The 19119-nt window shown below is 38.2% G+C and overlaps 1 protein-coding gene across 1 annotated transcript in view; it reads right to left on the bottom strand.

Annotated features, from left to right (window-relative positions):
- Positions 1-19119, bottom strand: part of myo10 (myosin X) — an 85414-nt gene that overhangs the window by 20404 nt on the left and 45891 nt on the right. The window contains exons 16-29 of the mRNA XM_062987399.1: positions 17213-17281; positions 16241-16323; positions 16025-16133; positions 15269-15349; positions 9796-9920; positions 8647-8761; positions 8046-8152; positions 6895-7119; positions 6663-6702; positions 4960-5856; positions 2554-2674; positions 2174-2417; positions 597-692; positions 52-145 (exon numbers count right to left, since the gene is read on the bottom strand). Of these exons, the coding sequence (XP_062843469.1) occupies positions 52-145; positions 597-692; positions 2174-2417; positions 2554-2674; positions 4960-5856; positions 6663-6702; positions 6895-7119; positions 8046-8152; positions 8647-8761; positions 9796-9920; positions 15269-15349; positions 16025-16133; positions 16241-16323; positions 17213-17281 (2406 nt within the window). The remainder of the gene's footprint in view (positions 1-51; positions 146-596; positions 693-2173; positions 2418-2553; positions 2675-4959; positions 5857-6662; positions 6703-6894; positions 7120-8045; positions 8153-8646; positions 8762-9795; positions 9921-15268; positions 15350-16024; positions 16134-16240; positions 16324-17212; positions 17282-19119) is intronic.

Here is a 19119-nt window from a genome sequence, read left to right as displayed (position 1 = left end):
TTGATTTTTTTCTATTCTATGGGTGTGTACAGTATTTGTGTGCATACTCACCACGGCATTCTGTGGGTTGGCCTGCTCATCATGCATCTCTCGGATTTCCTGTTCGGTGGAGGTGTGTACCTGACTCAACACGCTAAACCAGTGGCTACAGAGCACAAACAGAAAAGCAGAAAATCAGAAATAACATTTTACACTCAGTTCTCTCTCTTATTTTTTTAAACAAAAAAGTCACAATTTATGGCCAAAAGTGTGTGGACACTTTTTAAGTTACTCAGGTGTTTATGTGTGATCAAATTTGCTGTATTTACTCATGTGTACTATGAGTAACTACATCAGCCCAACATTTATCATATCCCTGACTATCAAATGCAAAAGTGTTGGAATATAGGTCCCCCCTTTTCTGGGGGGGTGGGATCTGTGCATGAATGTGAGTGTGTGTTGTAAATTGAAGAAAGGTTTTCGGCTCCATTTGCACACTATCTGCCACAGCTTGTGTCTTTGATATGGGTGTTCCCTTACTTTTAAGACACCCTGAATAACTTTAAAAGGTCAGACTAGATAGACATTCAACCACACAGTCACACACTTCTAATTACCTGGCATCCTCTGCAGTGTCCGCTATAAGGTGGTATGTTCTCTCAGGCATCACAATATCAATTCCGTTTTCTTTCCCTGTATTATCGATGACTTCTCTAAAAGAAAGAAAACGAAAGAGTAATACAATCTATGCAGGTGTGTTTTTTCTTCTTCTGGTTCTGCATCAAACCTACAGTTATGCTTTCACTTGGCCATTCCAAAACTCTCCATTTCTTTCTTTTGAGCCATTTCTTGGTGGATTTACTGGAATGTTTTGGGTCATTGTCATGCTGTATGGTCCACCTCCACTTCAGCTTCAGTTTTTTGGACAGATAGTCTTACATTTTCCTCAAGCACCCTCTGATACAGTGAAGAATTCATCGTGGAATCTATAATGGAGAGCTTGCCAGGCCCTGCTGCTGCAAAGCAGCCCCAAACCATGACATTTCCACCTTCATGCTGCACAGTTGGTATGAGGTTCTTGTGCTTAAATGCTGTGTTTGGTTTGCGCAAAACATGTTCTCTGTTACTGTGCCCAAATAATTTAGCTTTGGATTCATCTGTCCAAAGCACATTGTTCCAGAAGTCCTGGTCTTTGTCTAGGTGTTCTCTGGTAAACTTTAATCTTGCCCTAATGTTTTTTTTACAGCAAGGGTTTCCTCCTTGCACACCTCCCATGAAAATCAGACTTCTGCAGTCTCTTTCTGATGGTATATGCATGTCCCTTGCTATCAACTGTGGCAAGAGCTACCTGTAGGTCCCGTGATGATATTGTAGGATTATCGGAGACTTCTTTACGCATCTTGTGATCTGCTTTTAGGCTGAACTTGCTAGGATGGCCTGACCTGGCCATGTTGGCAGTTGTTTTAAATGTTCTCCACTTGTGAATTATTTTCCGGACAGTGGAATGGCTAATTTTTTTTAATAGTTTTGAGATCTTTTTAAATCCCTTCCCAGACTCGTATGCATCTACAATCTTCTGTCTGAAGGCCTCAGAGAGCTCTTTAGATCTCACCATGGTGATATCACTCACTTCAACAATCAAGAGCAAACCAAACTAATGTCTGAGGTTTAAATGAAACTTCAATGTCTTCTAACGATGGTCTAATCATTGCAGTTGATGTGGTGCACCGGATTCTAATTTTAGACATTTTAAGTAGTAATAAATGTGGGGGTGTCCTAACTTTTTCCTCACAATAAATTTCTATTTTTGTTCATTACATTTTACAACTTGTGTTTAAAAGTAATTTGTAACATTTTTTTGTTTAGTTATATAAGCTCAATCTCTCAGTACTGTTCAAATTAAGCTCAATTGTTCATAAGTTTAAATATGTTCAAAAAGACAAAGGTTCTCATGCGGTGTCCTAACTTTTTCACATGACTGTAAATGTTTGAAATTATGGTTTTAAAATCTTAATTGCAAAGGATGTTCAAGCTGCCACATCTAAGACTGGTCTGAGCAAATTCTGTTGGAGAGTTTTAATTACAAATCTCAAATGACTAGATTGTAAAGACAAACATGCTGTTATCTCTTGCAGTGTAGCCCAGACCTTTATTTCTTGATGTAATACATTTGCTGAGAAACATGGGTCCTTACTTGGCTTCATGTATGTCCAGCATGCCCTTCATCTTTTCTTCGGCATCGTTGTCGTAATAGATGAGTTTGCTCTGGCGAAGGACAAACCAGCGACGTTTCCAGTTGCGGCGGGAGAGTGTGGACAACCCCCCACCTTTCTTAAGCAACCAGCCTTGCTTTAGAGCCTCCTGCCTACTCCGAAACCACAAAAATGTTTCATCCTTTAACACACACCAGTGCCGCTTCCAGGAATTTAGCAGCCCACCTAATCAACACATACATTGTTTACCACTTACAGTAAAAAAAACAATGTAAAACACAGTTTTACAGAAAATAGAAAATAATAGAATGAAATAAAATTTAAATTAATATACTGAAATAGGTAAAAGTTTCTGCTGTACCTTTGATGTAAAGAAAACTGTGAAAGTAGGGCAGAGTAACGCAGCTGTACACAGAATCTCTGCGATATGATGACTCATCATCCGTATCAAATCTCTCAAAGTCATCCTCACTGTCATCAAACTAAAAAACAAAGTTAGAGTGTGTGTGCTAATTTGTGTGTGCACAGAAAGCATATTTGTGTGTACAGTGATCGACTGGGTTTATGGCACAGGGCTGGACATCATGATTGCATACACTATATGGACAAACGTATGTGTATACATGACCATAAGCTCGTTAGAGCATCCAATTTTAAAACCATGGACGTGACTTTTGGCACTGTTCTGGCGCCGTATGTCATTTAGTGTCAGATTTTCTCACATGCATCCCGACTCGTACAAATGCGTCGCACCTGAGCAGTAGGGGGCGCTGTGGTACACTATTCAGCATTTACTGGAGCGGTCAAGCCAGCCTCCACTTCGAAATGCTCAATCAAATCAGCCCCATCATTGTTTGTGAAGATGTGCGCATATAATCTCTAATAATAATGAGAGTAATAACAGTTTAGAGTGAAAATAATAGAAATGTGACAAAAAAAGTCTTTATTTAGAAATGATACATCAGAATGGTCTGATTTTCTTTTGTTTGTTTATTAGGATTTTAATGTTATGTTTTACACTTTGGTTACATTCATGACAGGAACAGTAGTTACTCATTACACAAAGTTCTTCAGTTCTCAAGGTTATATCGAACACAGTCTTGGACAATTTAGTGTCTCCAATTAACCTCACTTGCATGTTTTTGGACAGTGGGAGGAAACCGGAGCACCCGGAGAAAACCCACACAGACACAGGGAGAACATGCAAACTCCACACAGAAAGGACCCAGACCGCCCCCTGGGGATAGAACCCAGGACCTTCTTGCTGTGAGGCGACAGTGCTACCCACTTAGCCACCATGCCGCCCCGATACTGAGTGTAAACTACAGGTGGTGTACTATCATTATGAAGTGGAATTCCTTTTAATGACAATAACACTTTATGTAAGCAAGATTATTCCATTTAATAGCTAATAATAATCTAAATTAAAACGGAAGAGCTTAGATGACATTTTAGTTGACTTTAAATTTAAAGTAAAATCATTATATGCAGTTATTACCAACCCTTTTTTTCAAAGTCTGAAGTTGTATCCCAAATACAATTTGCAGGAAGATATGGGTTTATTAATGTATTCATTTTTTAACTGATATATTTATATATTATTTTAACTGATATATTTATATATTATTTTAACTGATATATTTATATATTATTATAACTAATATATTTATATATTATTTTAACTGATATATGTACATTATTTTAACTGATATATTTATACTGATACTGATATAGTCACGTTCACGTCGTGATTTTTTTAACCAGTATCGCCAGACGCTTTTAGAAGTCTTTCTGAAGTTCTAGATCTCAGGAATGTTTTAATGCTTTTTTTTTTTCTTCCTTATGTAAAACACTTTGAATTGCCACTGTGTATGAAAGGTGCTATACAAATAAACTTGCCTTGCCTTTACCGTAATGTTTAGTATGCGCACATCTTCACAAACAATGTGGGGGCTGATTTGATTGAGCATTTCGAAGTGGAGGCTGGCTTGACCGCTCCAAGAAATGCTGAAAAGTGTACCACAGCGCCCCCTACTGCTCAGGTGCGACGCATTTGTACGAGTCGGGATGCATTTGTGAGAAAATCTGACACTAAATGACACAAACGGCATTTGCGGAACAGCGTTTGTATTTGTAAAACGTGTTCTATTTGTTTGTGAAGTGCAGTGTATTAGAAAACAGCTGTGCATTTATTTGAAAGTCACATATGCATTTGCAACAGTGGTGTTTTGTATTTGTAAATCACACTGTGTGCGTTAGATAGTCGTGTTTTTTATTTGTAGATCGTGTTGTGTTTGTTTACAAATCGTGTTTTTTATTTGTAGATCGTGTTTTGTTAGTTTGCAAATCGAATCATATTTACAGAATACTTTCTGTTTATTTGCGAAGTTTTGGCAATAAATTAGCTCCATACATTTGCAGCTATAACAGCATAGAACCTTCTACAAGATTCTGGGTGCTGTCTGTAGGAATTTCTTCTCAGTCTATCAAAAGGTCAATTTTGAGGTCAGGCCAAGAAAGCCTGGCTGGCAATAGACGTTCCCATGTTTAGTAGGATTATCCACACCAAACTCAAAAATCCAAGGTTCAGGCATGCTAAAACAGGAAAGGACCTTCCCCAAATGATGGCCACCTACCTTTAGCTATATAGTGTATATATAAATACAAAAATGTAATCGGTAATGTGAAAGAAATAACTGCCTTTTTTGTCAGTTATTGCATTTTTGACACAAATTGATGTTGCCATAAGTATAACTGCAAGACTCACTGATGACTGGGCTCCCTCCGAGCTGAACCTGTATGCTCCGGAACTGGCACTGGTGCTTGTCGCCAATGAGCTGCGCTGGTCACGTGACCAGCGGCCACTCTGGAGCATAGACAGGGGCATGCTGGGGGGAAGGGCAATGCCACCATCATCATATTCATCAGCATCATAATCTGAGTCCTCGTCTGGCGGAATCAGTTCTTCTTCCCTCTGGGTCTCAAGAGAAGCTGTGTCAGTGTTACATGGCAGGCTGTGATAGGCTGAAGGCATATTTGCAATTGGAGCTGAGGGTGGGGCCACGCGGTCATTGGCATAGGGATCCTCTTCAGATGAGTCGTCACTGGTTCGAATTCCGCTGGTGCGTTGGCCGTCTGAGTGGCCATGCTCGCTAGGGTTTGGTGAATCTTTATAGCCTCCCTCATCCACTCCCAATCCCTCATCAACCTCCTCCTCATCCCCATCTCTCCTCCTTTCCTGTTCTGTTCCCTCTGAGCATTCCAGTGCATTCTCGATATTACGCACACACTCATCAATCTCATGAAAGTTGAGTGATGAGAGAAACTGTTGAGCTGCAATGCAGGCCTCCTCTTCCAGCCTGAGCAACTCCTGATCACGCAGGCGTTGCAGACGTGCCAGCGAATGTGCCGTCAAACTCTGCTCCCGTGTCTCCTTCTGTCTGCGCAGACCCTCTATCTCACGCTCTAGACGCAGGATCTCTTCCACCTGTGATGCCTCATGGGGACGAACTTCTTCCAAAAACACCTTTTGCTCAAACGACTTCTCCGGAAGCTGAGGTACCACATCAGTGGAAAGTATCTGTTGACTGAGAATCTCCTCCTTTCTTAACCTCAAAGCTTCTTCTTTTCGCTGAGCCTCCTCTACTCGAAGTGCCTTTTCCGCCTGTGAATATTTTAAAAACTATTACAATCACAAACAGTTATAATCTTGCTGACAATGACACTTGGGATTTATTACGCAGCAAGTAAAGAGAGTCAATTCTTAAAGACGATGATTTGGAATGGGTAATTTAGAAAATTACTTAAGTGTCACTTAACTGCTACCGCACAACCTAAAACTTTATTAGGCAAAGAGAAAGCCATACATAAATTTTATGCAGAAACACTGCAAAGTTTTCTTGGCTTGTCTCAGTTAGACTAAAATACAGTGGAAATGTGTTATGTTTAGATGAGCCTAGATAAGTTTAGATGGGTTTATATGAGCTTTCAGGAAGAATGAGTGTCAGGTTCTTCTGTGCCAAACAGGAAAATGACTATCCAGAATGTTATCAGTGAAAGCTGCAAAAGCCAACATCAGTCAAGGTATTAGGAAGCATCTGTGTCCACGGCATGGGGAGTTGCAGATGTGTGACAGTATTATTGTGGTGGGGTATACTGGGATTGAGTGACATATGCTGCCAGCAAGGCGATGTCTTATCTGGAGAAGTCCACAACTGTTTTGGACACTGTTTAATTTTCCTTTTGTACAGTATTGTTCTACATTGGTTAAGCATCCTACATACTGGATTCATTTTTACTTTTTTGCAGATGTGGGGCTACACCTGGTGCTTCAGTGGCAGGACACCTTAGCATGAAACATTTGATCTATGTTTAAATTGTACCGACAACACTGTTTTGTGTTATTTTTTATTAGGCTGGAACTATTTTATACTTAGTTTTAATGTAATGAGGGGAAGTATTATGACCTACCTTTCGAGTCTGTAGCTCAAGCTCCAACCTTTGTCTTTCTCTAAAAACAAAATAATACACATCATTGAACTAAAATTCTTTATAAAATATTGCTTAGATACAGTTTTGTTCCTGCCATAATTTAAATCTTAAACTAATGAAATAAATGCAAAATGTATGAATCAGTAAAAGAAGTAACAAAAACTACTATAAACACAAAACATTATCGCGCAAACCCGATTGTTTTGCCCACCTTTCTTGCTTCTCCTCTTCCTCTCTCTGTCTCTGCTCTTCCTCCAACCTCCTTCTCTTTTCCTGCAGTAGCTGTATGTAGAGCTGTCGAGCCCTCTGACCTCTGACCCTTTTCTGTAGTGTGATGGATGCCCAGCGAAGCATCAGAAAGCGTCTGCGCCAAAAAAGTGCCCTCCAGTTCTTTTGGATCACCACCACACACTGCAACAGTCTCTTGTACTGCCTTCTACAAGCCATAAGAAAAAAAAATCTGTGACCTATACCGTCTTTAGTATGTGGATGACTGGCCATGAGCTTGTTAAACCTATTTAAAAAAGTATAACAGAGGGTATTTGTGTTCGTTTTTGGTGATTTTTATTAAAATGAGCAATACAGAGGAGACAACCATGGACTTTATTAATGTTACAAGGTAGAAATATTAAATACAACAAAACTAAAAAATATTAAAAGAGTCTATTTATCCTACAAATTTAATGTAATATCTCTTAGCAAGGAGTGAACAAATAAATCATGATAAATCCAGAAATAAATTTATCACTAAACGATTAATTAAGTAAACAATTACTCACTTGCTATTATAAAATACCAGCATTGTCATTTACATAGTATGCTTATGGGATTTTTAACCATTTGGCCAGTGACCCTATTTTATAAGCTTCCAATTTTTATGACCCCACCACACATTTTCATATAAGCAACTGGTGGTTAATATGTGTGTTTCTATCTGAGTAGTGTGTTTCGATGTGGTGAGTAGTGTGTGTGTTTCTTTGTGTGTGTGTAACATTTTTCTGGAAATGTGGTTTTTATGTGTGTGTCTATGTGAGCACACATAAAAACATGTTTTCATCTAAGTATGTGTGTTTCTATGCTAGCTTGTGAGTGTGCATGTTTCTATGTGACTGTGTGTTTTTGTGTATGTGTGTTCTATGTGAGTATGTGAGCATGTGCGTTTCTATGTATGTGACTGTGTTTCTGTATGAGAGTGTTTCTGTATGAGAGTGTTTCTGTGTGTGTATGTGTGGTTCTATGTGACTGTGTGGTTCTATGCAAGCATGTGTGTTTCTGTGTACATTAGAGTGTGTTTTTGTGTGACTGTGTTTCTATGTATGTGAGTGTGTATTTCTATGTGAATGTGTGTGTGTGTGTGTTTACCTTGCCCTGTAGCCGAGTACATAAGCCTGTATGATGGCTGCAGCCCTAAGCACCTCCTCCTCTCGCTTCTTTTCCAATCGCAGCTCTAGACTCTCCCTTAAAAACACCTACCCACAGAAAGCAATCAATAGAAAAACTTGACCCAGACCCAGTTAAGGATTTAAAACAATAAGAAATTAAGTCTCATTTACTTAAATTATTAAGAGTTTAAAGAGAATGCTTAGAAATTGCAAGCATTTTCCCCCCAGTTTTCCTCCTGATCTAGTCGTATCCAATCACCGGATAGCATTTCACTTCCTCTACTGCTGCTGACCTCCACTTCAGTTTGAAGAGAGCCGTGACTATCACACGTCCTCTCAGACACATTTGTAGTACACCAACGATTAACCAGCAGAGGTCGTAATGGCAGCAGTTATGAGGAATCCCCTCCAGCATTACCTACTGGACATGCCAATCATTGTTCGTATAGGTGCCCGGCCTGCTGGTACCTATTCAAACTTGCAAATTCAAGATGTCAGCTCGTGTGTGCTACAGCTGCACCACCTGAGTGCCAGATGCCTAGAAAATAATAAGAAACTAAGGAGTAAACAGTGTTTCTCACCCTGGTCTTTCCCAGCTGCCATTCTTCACTACTGCTGTCATAGAGGCAGAGCAACTGGTGACATGCGTCTTTGGGGTCATCACACATTGCCACACCTCTCATTAGCACAAAATACCTGACAAATAAATTCACCATAATGCAGATAAACACAGATTGTTATGGAATCATTAAAACATGGTGTATACATTTTTAACTAAGATATTGAAGAGCCCCCCTAACTATGAGAATCAACAAGGGTCAGTCCTTATGCTTGTCCTATATAAAGTTTGTTCTCTATATGTTCTCATCTTGTGGAATCCTGGGAAATAAGAGCACTGTTTATCATAGCTATGTAGACAACACCCTGCATAGTGTTATTTGCATGGATGGTATTCAGAGTAAAGTTTAGCTTGCTTACAGTGATTTTTTACCAAAATAATCCCATCTGCATTCAGACTGCTCAATCAACTCATGTGGGACTCAGAGTTGAATCGAAACACAAATGAGCCTCTATATTTGCATTTAAAAGATTAAAGTTAGGCACTGTTCCCATGCATAAGGTTAACACAACACTAATCTGCACTCACTAACAACAAAAACAAAACTGTTGATGCTGATTATAGTCTAAAATGTTTATTTTTATCTACAGCTCTACAGCATTGCCCCACAGTATATAATATACACTATATTGCCAAAAGTATTCACTCACCCATTCAAATCATTGAATTCAGGTGTTCCAATCACTTCCATGGCCACATGTGTATAAAACCAAGCACCTAGGCATGACTGACTTGACTGGCCTGACCACAACCCGATAGAACACCTTTGGGATGAATTAGAGCGGAGACTGCAAGCCAGGCCTTCTCGTTCAACATCAGTGTCTGATCTCACAAATGCGCTTTTGGAAGAATGGTCAAAAATGTCCATAAACAAACTCCTAAACCTTGTGGAAAGCCTTCCCAGAACTTTTGGCAATATAGTGTACAGTATATTGTGGATTTAAAATTATTCAGACTCCTTGATTTGATAGACCTTGGTCTATAAGGGCCCACAATATACACTGCATAAAATCTGGCATGAACTGTCTTTGAGACCACAATGGTCTTAATAATTTTGAATGGAATGTAGTTAAACCAGTATGTATGGTAAGTGACTGTATGTGGAACTCACCTGGAACAGAAATCCTGGAAGGTTCTTCGAACAGGAAAGCCAGCACGTCGGATCCTCACTGTCTCCAGCATGCCAGAGTAACGCAACTGGTTCAGCACCAGGCTATGATCAAAGTGATCTGGCATCTTAAAAAAATAAGAGATGTTAATGTATAAATAGGGAAATTCTTTTTTGTAAGCTCTATATTATTTGGCTGAAAAAGTGAAAGAATCAAATCATAAAGAAGAGATTAACAGAAAGGGATATTAAAATACAAAAAAAAAGGAAACAGAAAACAAAATTTTAGCACAACTCAAAGTAAGTTCTAAAGACTCTAAAGAGTTTTTTTGTGAATTACTCCCAAAGGCCTCCCGAAAAAAAAATCCTTTTCAGAACAATAGTGTTTATTCTTTATGAATGAACCCCATCAACCCCACTTTAGTGATCTTTGACCCCATGTGGGAGTGAGGTCGGAAACGGGGTGCCCTGTACCGTTAATGTTCTCCAACTAAATGTCAATCTCTGCAGATAGAAGAAAAAGATGCTGAGAGAGAATAATGGCATTTGGAGGGACAGATCCACAGTGAATGGAAATCTCTGTAATGGCTTGTGATGATTATAATATTCACTACAGAACACAAATACATATTAGCATACTGATACATGCAACCACTGACACAATGCTATGAGACATCTTAAGTTTTTCTGTTCTGTTTCATTATATCATTATATTGTCAAACAAATGTCATTTGGATGCATTAACTTACAAGCTCATAAATAAATACTCTGTTAACAACTGTAAATTACATAGCCTGGAAGCAGTGGCGGCTGCCGGTCTTTCAAAGAGGGGAAAGCTCATTGTCGGCTTACATCATAAAATGTGTCAATTTATTTATACATAAATTCTGCCCTCCGTTCCTTTTCAAGAAAATGGCCTGTGATCGAACAAGGAAATGTTGAAATTATGTTAGCTGAGGTATTCCTTTAACCCACTCTGTCTTCTTTCTCTCATATTTCTATCATATTTCTCTGGGGTGGATGTCGTGAGTTACTATGAGTGGGGGAAGCTGAAGTTAATCTAGAGCTTATAATGAGCAATAGAATGATTTAAGGCTGAAGACAAACTATCAGACCACAAAAATGACTTTTGGTCAGTAAAAACACTGAAAACCTTTTTTTGTACTTTTGTCAGTTAAATAAAGGTTTAAGATAGATAATTAATAAAATCACAGATTCTTGTTTATTCTGCATTTTAAAAATATCCCAACTTTTCTGAAAGTGGGGTTTGTAACAACTGGGAAGACAATATCTGACATCTTGATGCTAATTATTAAGGTAGTTTATGAAGTAGCAGTTCTTTGGGCAAATCTGTCCACCAGCCCGCCCATCCACCCCTCATTTTCACTTTTAATAAAGTTACTATTTGGACATTTTCAATAATTAGCTGAACACTACTGACATACAGTTACAGACGTGAACCCATGCACTTAAAATGCTAAAGCATTGTTTGATTTTATTAGTCATGCAACGAAAAAGATTTAAATCTACTCTTACGCCAACTGTAAGTAAATAGGCATTTATAAAGCTATTAAACCCCAGTCAGTAAGCGTTACCTTCTACTAACAAGTGTAAAGTCATATAGTCATACACTTCATCAAGAAGATTACAAGAGGACTGGATGCATCTGATGTCCTAAGTAAATTCAGAATAAACATCCATCACAGATGAATTGTGATGTGTCTTGTGCGACCTCTGTGTTATGATTGTGTGACAACCAGAGATGGCAAATCTCAACCCAGTGTCTTTAAAAAAGCCTTCAACATCTAATAACACGACTATGAGTTTTTACCATATGGCCAAATACGTGGACACCTGACCGTGAGCTTGCTAGACATCCCATTCCATGGGCATTTATATGGATTTGCCCGCTTTGCAATTATGATATGATTCACTCTTCATGAAAGGCTTTCTACAACATTGTTAAGTATGACTATGAAGATTTAAGCAAAATTGTGATGTCAGGCAATCTTTTGGACAAGAATGCCTGTGTCGCAATCAAGATTCCAATTGGCTCAGTGCAGGCCACTGAAGTTTTCTACAGCCATAGAAAGCCATATTTTTACAGATGCTGCTTTGTGCACAGACGCACTGTAATGCAGGAACAAGAAAAGTCCTTCCTAAATGAGTTGAAAGCAGATCACTGATTTTATATAATTAATTTTTACACCTGTTAGCAATTGGAGTGGCTAAAACATCTGAACTTGAATAATTATGGGGCATGTCCACACACGTTTGGACATACAGTGTTTCCTTGTTATCCATCAAATAGTGACAGGAGTGGCAGTAAAATGTTAGATGCTCTTGAGAAAAAAAATCCCACAGCCTCTCGCATGCCTTTAACAAACCTAATCACAGTGCACTAGGTTATGAAGTTTACACTAGAAACATGTCACTTATTTTGTGTAATAAAGTAGTATTACTAAACAGTACAATAGCATTAAGTCAATTATGTAATTTATGAAAAACTTTGAACAGCAAACACTAAAAACGATCTGCTATTATGACTGCACACTTGCCATTATTACACCCCTAAAAAGACAACGAAAACTGTTATCTGAATAATCTGTAAGGAATAGCTTAATTGCCACCTGATTAAAATTAAATACATGTAAAAAAAATATTCTACCAATAATAAAGATTTTACATATTGTTTCTAGTAATCCATTAGTAAATGCTGATCCCACCCCCAAACACACCTGCATCAGTTTTTGCAGCCTGTAAGCTCCTGTCGTTATGAAGAATATTTCCTTTCATTGTGCACTGATGTGTTTCAGTGACTTTCTGCAAGTGTGTAACCCTCTAGGAGTCAGTTATTAACTGACCACTCCCCCCCCCCCCCCCTTCCCCACACACACATCCACTACACACACACAGACTGGTCGCACAATACAACCCTGTGAGCTCTTTCAGACACTGGTAGTTGCCATGGTGCACTGAGTCATGCTGGGCTAATTTGTGCAGGTTGTTCTGGGGTGGGGGAAGTCGGAAGTTGATTGGGGGGTTAAGTCAAGAGGAGGATTGTGGGTAAAATGGGGGCAGTGATTGGCCAGCTGTTTACATTCAAATACAGAATGATGGTACTGTCTTCCCTTTTTCTCTCTTTTACACACACGCACACACACACACACACACACACACACACAGACGCACAGACACACACACAGTAACTTTAAGTTAGTAGAAACAATATGCAGATTTTTACTTAATTTTCATTATATTGTCAAACAAATGTCATTTGGATGCATTTACTTACAAGCTCATAAATAAATACTCTGTTAACAACTGTAAATTACATAGCCTGGAAGCAGTGGCGGCTGCCGGTCTTTCAAAGAGGGGAAGCTCATTGTCGGCTTACATCATAAAATTTGTCAATTTATTTATACATAAAATCTGCCCTCCGTTCCTTTTCAAGAAAATGGCCTGTGATCGAACAAGGAAATGTTGAAATTATGTTAAACTGAAACAAATACTATGAGTCTGTTTTATTTACACAATGAACAATGGAAATGGTTAAGTAATTTCACCAAGCAAATACCAATAAATGGGTTGCAGTTTGTCTTTCGACTTCACTCGCAAAATCCGCGATGGGACTGAAGCTCCCAGTGATTAAGTGACGGTTGTAGATCTCAAAATAGCTGTCAATCAAAACGGGATTCAGCCTTTCGACTGATCCTCCAATCATCTTGCAGAAGCTCCGTGTCCAGACCCGCCCACAGCTCCATTCACCCCCAGAGACGCTCAGCGTCCGGGGGCGGGACAAAATTGTGGCATTTATCCCATGACCGGCAAGTTTCGAAGCAATGATAAAAACCGTTCCATGCAGTCCCATTGAAGTGACTAGATGCTCAGCTTCTACGGGCAAATGCATTGACGCTATGGGAATGTATGAGAAGTTAACAAAATCGAGTCAGTTCGATTTGTGGTAAGTAGCTGATTCTGAACGAACTCGTCTTCGAGATGAACGTGTTCGAATGCATTTGTAGTCAATGAAATGTTAACACAACTGTACATATTTGACCATTTAATTTTTGACATTTTAGGGGAAGCTGAGCTTCCCTTGCAGTCTTAGAGAAATCGCCACTGCCTGGAAGAATTTGTGCTAAATAACAACAATACAACAACTATACAATACAATCTGTATTATTCAAACCTACAGCATGTAATTTCTATATCAGTGACCACCATTTGTTAAATATTAGCAAGTCTCTAATGCAGAAGCTGGGCTCTAAAATACATACTATGACACAAACACCATTGGACATAGAACCTAAAACAAAGAAAGCATAGTCTAGAACAAACACTATTGGACAAGTAGCCTTGAACAAACACTATAGGATGCATGGTCTAGAACAAAAACTACCAGATGTGTAGTCTACAACAAACACTATTGGATATCTTATTTGTGGTCCAAAAAAACAAACACACACACATATACTGTACATACACACACAAACACACACAGACAGAATAGAAAGGTAATAAGTTCATGATGTATGTGGTCTCCTTCATCACCAGTAAATTAAGAAATTGGCTTAGTTTACATACACACACACAGACATACACAAACACACTCACACTATCATATTTAACACTGCTTCCTTTCTGCAAGCGGGAGCCTGTGATGACTGATATTATTAAGCTCAATTGTGTCTGTGTGCATTTTTTCTTTCAGTTAATGCCACATGTCTGTAACTCATTCTTAACAAAGAATCTGACTGTATATTATTCAAGACACATTCAAACAAAATGCACTTCAGAAGTCCATCTGTCATCCATCTCACTGAACTAGTATACTGTTATTCTTCCAATCATTACCAACTGCCTATCATGCATAAGTCAAGTGTCAAACCAAATCCTGTCTGTTCTGCTTTGTGTGGATGCTGAATGGGAGTCAAATTTTAAAATAATTTCCAGTCACTTATGAGCAAATTTTAAAAGCAGACTAATTTCACTCAATTAAAACAGCCTGATGCAAAAACACAGAGATATGTATTAAGCTGTCACGTGACTAGAGCGATCAGACATACATTGTCAAGTAACACAGGTAAAAAAATGAATAAAAAACTACCTTTCACAGAGATCAAATTGTCATTACAGTGCACAAAATTTCAAACTCAATGTCAGTAACCATTGCTACTGCATTGTTCATCATTCAGTTACTGAAATTTGTTTGTGCTGCACTGAATTCATACTACTGTACAAATCTCATTATGCTGTAGAGACAATATCACATTTTCATAATTCGCTTCAGGTGGAGGTGTTTGGCTGACAGAATTCATCCACAATAATTCATAATAATTAATTCAACATACCACAGTTCTTTATCCAGCATCATATGTTCTCTTTAATACCAATACAATACAAGTAAATAAACAAAAGATCATTATGTCTCAATAAAATTTCAAGTGTTTGTAGGTGGATGCGTAATACATACCTTGTCATTATTGGGTTTGATGCAGCGCACAAAGAAAGGATTAGATGTGCAAAGAGTGGACATCAGGGAGTGCAAGGAATTCTGGGTAAAATAGGAAATAATTTATGTGAGATTGTTTTGCACCTGTAGTAAGCAGTGCTGTGTTAATTGTGTTCAGCAAGCTTTGCTACTGCAGAGCCACAAAATCTGGCCCACCAAATGCCATGCTTCCTAATTATAACTTTACACGCATAATTTATTTCTTCATGTGGAATTACAAACCAAAGGGAAAAAAAACATAAACAAAAACACTTAAGTTGATGTTGGCTTGTTTCAATGGAAAACAGTGCAATGACAAGATGTCTTAACTTTTAAAAGGTTCTTAGCAATAAATGCATGGTGTCCATTTATGCGACCTCTTAACATTGACATGTTAGCCACTAATTCTTTTTTGACACTGGAAACATACCGAGTTACAATAGAGTAAAATAGATCTTGTTAATATTTTTGGTAGAAGAAATAATCATCTGCATGGTGTGGTCTTAAGTTGCAGACATAATGTGAGAAATTGATAATGAATCTCATGGCTTTGTGTAAAAGCTCAGAAAATGACAAATAAAAGAGGATTTTAAACATAGTTAAGTTGTAAACCATCCAAACATGGAAACAGGTCAGACAACTAAATTCTCAGTTGCATTGCAAGAAGGTATCAGCCAATACATATCAATAAATTTTTTTTATTTGAATTAAAAAAAATTGTTTCCTGTAGCTGCTGACCTTAAACTGAGAGCTGACTGTTGGCCTGCGGTGCTGTGAACTGCTCTTCATCATGTCCTGCCCACATCTATTACTTATTCTCTCAAACAGGTCATACACAAAATCTAACCTGAAAAAGTGAAAGAAAAAATACAACAAAATGTAATAAATATTTAATAGCTTTGTATGAAAGACTGTCAGTCCAAAATGAAAGGGACTCATCACACACATACATACCTGCTTTCCCTGAGTAAATTGAGAATATCATCTCTAAAAGTGTCTCTGTTTCTCTCCAGGATCCCTCTTACGTCATAAACCACCTAAAATAACATCATATTCACACGCATAACCATGGGTAGGCACACAAAAAGTGACCCCCCCCCATAAAACTAAAATAAATAAAAATAGAATTTTATTACAAACCCTGTTTTGAGGAGGTTTTGCAAAATGCAATACAACAAAAACTTTCTTTTCTTTTACCATCTACCATGCATAATATTATAAAGAGATTCTGGATGTCACATAAATCTCAGTCTATGTACAGCAAGTCTGGAAATCACTGTTGATTGTGTGTGACCTTCAAGTGCTTAGACGGCATTTTATGAAAAGCCATCATGATACTGTGATGAATATGTCCACATTGGCTAAATATGTCACCCAAAACTAAGACTGTTGCTAAATCAAGAAATGCATACTTTATTACGCAAGTGGAAGACATAACGTCAATTCTATGCAGAACTTTTGCTAAATGGGGCATGTAAAGTTTATAGCAGATAAACATTGCAAGAAGTTCTGACATTTTACAAATCCACCAAGAAAAACATACAGAGACACTACAAGTATTGTGTTGGCTTGAAAACTATATGGCCAGAAGTATTTGGATACCTCACCATGAGATTGATGGACATTCCATTTAAAAAAGAAATGGTATTAAAATAGTGACTTATATGTGACCCTTTCAGCCACAACGACAGCCACTCATCTGAGAAGACTCACAAAACTTTAAACGATGTCTCTGGAAATTTGTGCCCATTCAGCTCATTCAGAGCATTTGTATGGCTGGCCACTGATGTTGGTCAAGAAAGCCTAAGTTATTGTTTCAGTTCATTCCGAAGCCAAAAGTTATTCCAATTGTTGTGGCTAAAGCACACAAATTTAAAAATTAAAAGGTGTGTCCCAAAACGTTTGTCCATATAATGTATTCCATACCTCTCCTGCATAATGTTTCACTCCAAAGTAGTGAACAGCTACTCGAGGCTTTATGTAGAAAGGGTTTTTCTGTAACAGTAAAGAAGAGACAAATACAGTGAGGATATACAATTTAACCAATGTTCATCAAGTACAGTTAATTTTGGGGTGAGGCAGTGGTACATTATGGTGGCCCATTACTGCTGAGATCCAGGGTTCATTTCCCCAGTGGTGCTATCGGCTGGTCAGGTGTCTACATAAAAACATGGCTCACTATGTCTCAGTAGGGTTTAGTAAAAAAAAAAATGAAACAGAAAATCTACTGGGGGTCATATTGCGATGAGACGCTGCACTGTAGTCCTCCTGTAGTAATAAGCCCAATAAACCTTTACTGCCCCCTGCTGGACTAAACCAAAATACACACTTATTCAACTACATTACATTTAGCAGAAGCTCTTATCCAGAGCAAAGTGCTTTTACAGTAAACATTTCCCAACTCTAAATAAACAACAAAAATAAATGCACTGAAACGCTGTTTTTTTATTTTTATTAATAAGATGTTATAGAAGGTTAGAAAGTGCACGTTAGTTATCTTTAATTGTCTTTTAAAAATGGTGAGATGTTCAGACATACAGAGGAAGTTCAATCCACCACTTGGGTGCCAGTACAGAAAAGAGCCTTAATGCGTGTCTTCCTCGAATTCTGGGTGGAGGATTAAAACAAACAAGACTAGTGGCTCAAAGGTTGCGTGGTACAGACTGGGGTTTTATAGAGTACAGGAGTTCTCCACAGTAGCTTGGGGCTGGTCTGTTTTTCGCTTTGTAGGTAAGTATCATTGTTTTAAACTAAATGCGGGCAGCTACAGGAAGTCAGTGAAGAGAATGCAGCAGTGGGGTAATGTGGCAGTGTTTAGGTTGGTTGAAAGCCAGGCAGGCAGTTGCATTTTAAATGAGTTTTGAAGACATAAAACTGATAGCACAGGTAAAATGTAATTAATGTAAATGTAACATAAAATTGAATAACAAAAATATGGCCCAGTAGTATAAATATGGTGATGTTTTTGGAACAGACATAAGGATTGTTAAATCCTTGTTAAAAGTTGAAAATTGCTGATTGTCAAACAATGTTTGTCAATCCTAGCTGATTCTTACTCTCTATGTATACATGCATTACACTGGTATAATTAGGGCCCTACTAAATTCACGGGAAAATGTGCTTAATTTGACGGACCTCATTTTTCAAAAATCACAGATTTTACGGATAAGCACAGCTTACTCTAACGGTTGAATGTAAACATAAAACGATGCGAGGCTCCATTTCAAATATGAAATTATGCGTCCGTGTTTTGACACACACCCCTCTGCGTCCACAGAATTGGTTGGGAGTTTTCAAAAATTAGTTACCCGAGTGTTTTTAGCTGCTTTAGACTTCAACATCTTGGACATTTTGACTAACCGATTGCTAACTGAATTGCTGTAGGATTGCTAGTGTAACAGACTTTTCTGTGGTGTAGTTTTGAATTTCACAGCATAATACATGGGAAAAGGCTAATTTCAGGCTAATTGCATGATGCAATGTTGATGGCTGTGAATTCCTTACAATTTTGCCATGAAATTACCCAATTCCTTGTGACATCAATGTACATTAGCTTTTACACATGTTTTTGTGAACGTTTGTCTCGTCCCGCTGCCACTGTGATACGCAATCTCTGGGGACTGGTTGGGGCACCTGTGCAAGTTCGGGGGGAGTCACATGGAGTCTAAAGTGGCTCTTCATAAGTGATAAGACTTAAATGTGTGGGTATGATTAGATATTTATTACTTGAATACATGGAGATGAAAAGATTATAAAATGTTTGAAAAAAAAAACCTTTACAATGTTTAGGTGCATAGGCAACATGCAGTAAATTATTAAATCAAGTAAACTAA

The sequence above is a fragment of the Trichomycterus rosablanca genome, chromosome 25 (assembly GCF_030014385.1).
Source record: "Trichomycterus rosablanca isolate fTriRos1 chromosome 25, fTriRos1.hap1, whole genome shotgun sequence".
NCBI lineage: Eukaryota > Metazoa > Chordata > Actinopteri > Siluriformes > Trichomycteridae > Trichomycterus > Trichomycterus rosablanca.
This window is presented reverse-complemented; position numbering and strand designations above follow the sequence as displayed.